This window comes from Glycine max, chromosome 20 (genome assembly GCF_000004515.6).
Source record: "Glycine max cultivar Williams 82 chromosome 20, Glycine_max_v4.0, whole genome shotgun sequence".
In the NCBI taxonomy this organism is placed as follows: Eukaryota; Viridiplantae; Streptophyta; class Magnoliopsida; order Fabales; family Fabaceae; genus Glycine; species Glycine max.
In genome coordinates, this window is record NC_038256.2 from 36,131,652 (window position 1) to 36,138,606 (window position 6,955).

The following is a 6,955-nucleotide window of genomic DNA, read 5'->3' on the forward strand; positions in this document are numbered from 1 at the left end:
TATGTTAACACTTATATTACTTTAATATTATACATTTTATATGTATATTACTTAGAATTTTATAATAATTTCTAATAGGTAAAATTGTAAAATTGGTCTCTCACTTTATCTTCAATTCATAAATTTGGTCTCCCAGTTTTATAAATCCCTGCGAAATTGGAATAAAATTGAGGAACCAAATGTGCGAATTAAATTAAAAAGGGACTAAAATCGAAATTGAAGTAAAACTGGGGGACCAAAAATATAACTTTACTTATAAAAAATGAAACTTTTATAGGAAACCACAATGTTGACACGTGACATTGACACGTGGTCGTCAACGTTTGAGGTTAATGGTCAACGTTCAAATGGAGCTTCCTAGACCAATTTTGCAGGGATTTATAAAATTGGGGACCAAATTTGTGAATTAAATTAAAGGGGGACCAAATCCAAAATTAGAGATAAACTGGAGGACCAAAACTGCAATTTTGCCTTTCTAATACTATCTATATGAATTTATATAATGTATATCACATTTTTTTTAAGATGTGTTTGATTTAAAATTGATAAAAAATTTGACAAACTTTTATTATAGAAGATTTAATATATTAATAAGTTTTCAAAATTATTATTAGTAATTGTGTAATGTAACTTAAATTAACAATTGAAAATAAAATATAAAGTTTTAAGAAATAATATTTTACTAGCAAAAATCCAACCGAACGAAATCATAAAATATTGGCCGCAAGTTTGAATTATACACTCACAACGCAAGTTTATTCAACTTGAATAAATAATATTAACACTGGAAGTGTAAAATATTGCCAAGCTCATACCAAAGAAACGACCGAATGAATGATTTTTATTTTTTTATTTTCTACCATTGAATTTGATGCAGCCGTTTTTGGCCGACCAAGCTCATACGAAATGTACATGTAGCTGAGTCAGAACCCCCCAATACTATTGATACGCCATGCACTTGAACCTAAGATCAAACAAGTTTAAAAGTCAATTTTAGTCAAGGCTCTAAGGCAGCAAACTCAGAATGTAGTAGTTACTATATAACAACCACTAAATCACTGCTACCATCACAATTTAGGAAGTAAAACACATGGAACCAGATTATTATAGTTATAAATTTGAAATACTGCAACATTTTAGTTCATCATATGGTATTCTAGCTCACGAGTTAAAAAGTTACAAAGTCTCACAAGATAAATGGACTGGAGAGGTCGGAGGAGAAGACAAAAAGGGTTTGGGTGGAATTTGCAATAACTCAACTTTGCTTCCTAGCATTTCCAGCACTTTACTTATGGCTGGTCGAGTGGAAGGGTGGGTTTGTATGCACCATAAGCCCACTATTGTCATCTTTCTCACCAATTTGTCATCACTTTCATTTCTTATGTTCTGTAAACCAAGCTCTTGATTTGATTCAAGACAATTGTAAATCCAATCGGGAAAGTATATTTCACTCGAGCGATTTACTTCAGTCTTAATATTCTTTCTTCTTCCAACCATTTCTAAGATCATCATCCCATAGCTGTACACATCTGACTTATGTGATACTGCACCGAAATTTCTGGAAAAAACTTCTGGGGCAATATAGCCTGCTGTTCCTCTGGCGCCAAATATTGATATCATACTTTCTTTTCTTGTGCAAATTTTGGCTAGTCCAAAATCAGAAATCTTGGGGTTGAAATTCTCATCCAACAGAATATTATGAGGTTTTATGTCAAAATGTAAAATTCTAGTATTGCAACCTTGATGCAGGTATTCCAGTCCTCGGGCAACACCAATTGCAATATGGTAGATCGTTTCACAGTCCAATTGGCGATCCGTCTTTATGACATTTTCTTCAAAGATAAACTTCTCAAGTGATCCATTAGACATAAACTCATAAACTAAAGCTCGCTTAGAACCTTCACAACAGAACCCCAAAAGATTAACAATGTTAATATGAGAAGTTCGGCTGATAGTTGCCACTTCATTGATGAAGTCCTCACCATTATCTTTCAATTCACTTAGGATCTTCACCGCAACATAACGTCCATCTGGTAATTTTCCTTTGTATACACTTCCGAATCCCCCTTGGCCTAATTTGTTTCTGAAGGAGTTGGTCACTTTCTTTATCTCAGAATAATCATACCGCTTAGTTTGAAGGGGTCCCTCTCTTTCCAAAAAGATCTTAATCTGTTGATTGGTCGGATTTTGCTTCTTCCATCTTGTATGGTAGATTTTTACCATTACTAGCAACAGAGCAGCAATTGTAACAGCTGGAGAGGTTATTGGAATTAGAAAGATTATTATATAAGGATGAGAAAGTAATGCTACACAGATAAATAGAATAAATATTGTTAAAAAAGTAACTCATTAGATTCAACACTTGGATAATAAAGCAACGTGAACGACGGCCCTAATAAAATAAAAAAATAGAAAGTATTTATTATATTAAAAACATAAAATTCATTAAATAAAACGCTATTGAAAATTAAGCTATATGCGTTACCTAGACCGAGTCCTAGTATCATTTTCAGAATCCAACTTCTTCTCCCTGCTGCAGAAATTAAAATTACTCCTGGTTCAAATTATGCAAAACGAAATCCATCATTAAAATTACTCCTGGGAAATCAAAGAATACAAATACATCGCAAATGTTTAATTTGTCTTCAAAATTTACCTGAGTTTCGCAGATCACCTACCTTTGGCTTATTCTAAATTAAATATCATGCTAATTTTATATACCAGGTAGAGTGTACTCACTCTAACATTTGATAACACAGACTTTTTGTAGTTATTTTTTTATGAATTAATAATTGCAGAAGAAAGCGTACCGATACTATTGGCAGTGGCACAAAAAAATATCTCTCTGCTGTCAAGTTGACACTGCCCTCCTCTGCGATAGTGGCAAGCTGCACATTCATCAGTTAATACTACTATAGTGGAGATATCTGCAGTTACGAATGTGAATGGGTTGTTAGCGTCAGGCACGTCTTTAATTGGAAGCAGGGCCTTTGTACATGCTCTCAAAGACGCATCTTCAGCTTTGGGGTTGTTATTGTAGTAGAGATCGTAATCAGGGCACTTTGTATAATGATACATGCTTGTGAGAGGGCTGACATGGAGGCTGCGGTTGCACCTGAACAGAGTTGTGTTGTAGTGGATATGAAAAGAAGCAAAGTGGAAGCTGTGAGGAAAAGGAAGAGTATAATTGTTTCTGAAAGCTTCACAACTTTCGTTCTGCAGAAGGTCATAGAGATTTTTGTCTCTAAAATGAAAAGTTGTGAGAGGAGTAGTAGGACTTCTGAAATGCTGAGTAACGCGTACAAGCTGAAACCATACTCCATTTTTGTGTAATTGGATCATTATGGGCTTAAGTGGATCATCACAATTGCGAATGGGCAATAAGCCACAGTCCGGGCGTTCAGTTAGAGTGAATGGGAAACTGATATTGCTCAGATATCCACATGGAAACGAAGGTGGACACTCTGCTTGGTTCCCAGCCGCCAAGACAAGTGGCAAAAGGCCACAAAATAAAAGCAATAATACTAATTCATAAACTGAACTCATCCTTCCTGAATCGCACGGTACGTCAATGAGCTGATAAAGGTTTTAGTGTAAGTTAGTTATAAGCGCGGAGTCTCTTAATTATGAGTATGGAAGACTTGGTCAAATAAATAAGTGTGGAATTTGGGTAAGTAGATATAAACAACTGAATCAAAGCTCTCCATCAGCCTTAGCTACTCAAATTAAATGCAATATCATCCATCATACATGATTCAACTGTATGTAAGTTTGAACCAACAATATCGCTAAATTACCTTCTCTAGCAAATCCTTAGTGGTTTATTTACTGGATTATCATTTTAGAATAATGGGTTTGGGCAGAGAGAGACAGAAAAAAAATATATAATGAATGAAGTTTTTAAAAAAGGAGACAAAAATTGGCTGTAAATGAATCGTAAAAGAAAGAGAAACGAAAAAATTAAAATTGATTACTTTATATAATAAGCCTTATTTTAACCGTATTTGTGATATTTATCTTTTATTATTGCATATATGGGTGTAACTCCATATATCAACTTTTTTTAAAAAAGATTTTTATTATTAGTTCTTTAACTTTTTTCGTCTTTATTTTTAATCTCTTAAAAAAAGGGGAAAAAGTTTAAGTAAAAAAATAAAAAGAAAGAAAAAAGTTTTAAGAAAAGTGCAGGAACTATAAAATGATAATAAATCTAAAGTTAATTTTATTTTTGTTTTCAAAGTATTCTTATTATATATCTTGCAGAATAAACTTTAACTTGGGCTTCCACTTGGAAATTTTGATCAATGGAGTATTAACCTAAGAAAATTACCTCATGGTAAGTTCCTCAAACCACTTGAATGTGAAATCCAAAATTCAAGGCAAATTAATCAATAATTTGAATACTACATCAATGATAGTGGGACCAATTTCATGCTCAATTTCGTCAGTTGAAAGAAGCATAAGACTTGACTCATTGTAGTGTGATCTTAAAACTGATGCAAGACGGCACAATTCCATCTCAACTTTCTTTACAGAGCTTGAAGTGCAGAGTATGTAAACGACACTGGATGTGAGTCACAGTATTATTAAATTCTTGGATATAAGACACGGTTATGGAAAGGTCAGGTTTTTAGCTGTCAGCGTTGGCACATCACTTCACTTCACTTAACGGTGACTAAAGAGAGAAGGCGTTCAAAATGGGTGTAACTCAATTTCAATCTTTATCAACCAATTGCAATATTCAATGACCTCAAATTTCTTGGCACATTTTCTGTGTAACTATCTCTCCCATCCCCTCAAATACGTTTTATAGCATGTCTGATTAGACTGTGATTAACATAGACCAGCTAAGTAGGATACTAAAAAATCAGTGAGATTAACTAGTGTTTCTAAAGAATTAAATAAAAAGTACTAGTGCATATTATTTTAAACTTTAATAAAAACTTTTAATGTTCACTCCTTAACTGTCCTCAGCACTAATTAAATAAAAACGAAACATTCTCCAGTTTTTAGCGGTTTAAGTTTTATCTAGCTTAGAGTTTTTCATTTTTCTTTCGTTGGTTTTTCACTAGTGTAGTCAATGGAATTTCACTTTGTATTATTCAAAGCTTCACTAGTACATTCCTGCATTATGTGACGCTTTCCCAAGTTTTTCCTACCATATAGTATTATTTTTATTAGAAAAATATATATAGAACGACAAGATTAGGATATGGTTCAATAGAAGATGAAAAACAACTTAAACACCGTAAAATATGACTAATAGAGAATTTACCTCTCTAATCAAATGAGGGGGAAGGGTTTAATAAGCAAAGCAATTACATACCTATCAGAAGCATATATTGAGTCAAGAAATAGGTATAAAGTCTGAAGTTTCCTGAAGTGCCAACCTTACACATTACAATGCAGTTACACATCAATTTATGAGGTCAAACTAAAAGCAAAATATACTAGTAATAAATGCAATATACTGCAACCTAGACTCCATACTAGTATTCCTTTAAGTTACAATGACTCACATGACAAATGGACTGGAGAGGTTGAAGAATAAGATAACAAGGTTTAGGTGGAATTTGTAATAACTCAACTTTACTATCTAGCATTTCCACCACTTTCCCAGTGGTCGGTCGAGTTGAAGGATTGCTTTGTATACACCACAAGCCAACTATTGTCATCTTTCTCACCTTTTGGTCATCACCTTCATTTTTTATATTTTGTAAGCCAAGCTATTTAGTTGATTCAAGACTATTGTAAATTCTATGACACTCTCTATCCTACACATATATCTACTAATAATAAAAGAAATAAGAAATCATAATTAATTATAAGTTTTTAAAATACATTTAAATAAAAGCATTTCAAAATGATGAAAGACTCATATTCACTTTTTTAACATCATAATAAAACTTGTCCAAATAACTAATAAAATCATCTCGATTCAAAACAAGGTCGTCCAAGACTTCATGCAATTAATATAGAAAGATATACTTTAATGTCACATTCTATTAGAGCATTGTGTTCCCGCGTCCTCTAGCATGAGGTTCTCCATAAGCATCCACCTAACCATCTGCTCCCACGAACACAAAGTTCAATATTATCATAGGATCCAAACACAAATAGCACACGAGGAGTGAGTTATCACATTCCTAGCTAATAGAGAGAAATGAGATAACATAGATATACATATCATATATATGAGATACAATTTACTTAAACATAGTTCACGTCACTCCACCACTTCATCGCATAATATCACACCACAACACAACATGTCTCATTCATAATCACATCATTCATGTACTCAACGATCAAAACTTAATATCATTAAATCAATCAATATTGATCAATACACAAGTGTTATGCAACAGATACATTAAGACTCAATCCTATATACAATATGATACCATGTTAGTAAAAAACTTCATCAAGTGTCTAGGAGTACATGATAAGACAAACCACGGATTAGTAAGTCACGTCACTCTCACTAAGTAAAATCATAGGGAGATCGGTCAGGGTCACGCTGTTTTGCGAGAATGTTTCAACCATGTGGGATCGATACAAGCTTAAAGAAGCACTCAAACTGGGTGTATTTACCCCGAAGGCCTATACTCCGAAGAGTCCGTTAGGACCTCTTTCTCCTGATTCAAGTTCAACCCAAAAAACGTTTTAGCACACAAACTTTATCTATGAACTATACAAAACACATGACTTTTCAATTGTTCTCAAAATAATTTTATCTCGTCATGTTTGTGATTAAACTCGTCAAGTCTCCATAGTGGTTCCCATCACAATACTCATCACACATTAACTAGTCACCCTTAAAGGGTTTTATAGTCGTGTGATTGTATGATTCATAGCTCACAACTCAATGTATACAACATCTCAATGCACATATATATTACAAGTCAATACATACTCAATTTATCACATGCATTAGATCTCAATCACAATGGTA

The 6,955-nt window shown here is 33.3% G+C and overlaps 1 protein-coding gene across 1 annotated transcript; it reads right to left on the minus strand.

The window, feature by feature from the left end:
• Positions 1-1,006: 1,006 nt before the first annotated feature.
• Positions 1,007-3,618, minus strand: LOC100787576 (LEAF RUST 10 DISEASE-RESISTANCE LOCUS RECEPTOR-LIKE PROTEIN KINASE-like 2.4). The gene is made up of 4 exons (XM_041013561.1): positions 2,788-3,618; positions 2,657-2,690; positions 2,486-2,554; positions 1,007-2,252 (listed from the first exon to the last, which is right to left on the minus strand). The coding sequence occupies exons 1-4, from the start codon at positions 3,544-3,546 to the stop codon at positions 1,177-1,179; spliced, it is 1,938 nt and encodes a 645-aa protein (XP_040869495.1). The 5' UTR covers positions 3,547-3,618; the 3' UTR covers positions 1,007-1,176.
• Between the last annotated feature and the right edge of the window lie 3,337 nt (positions 3,619-6,955).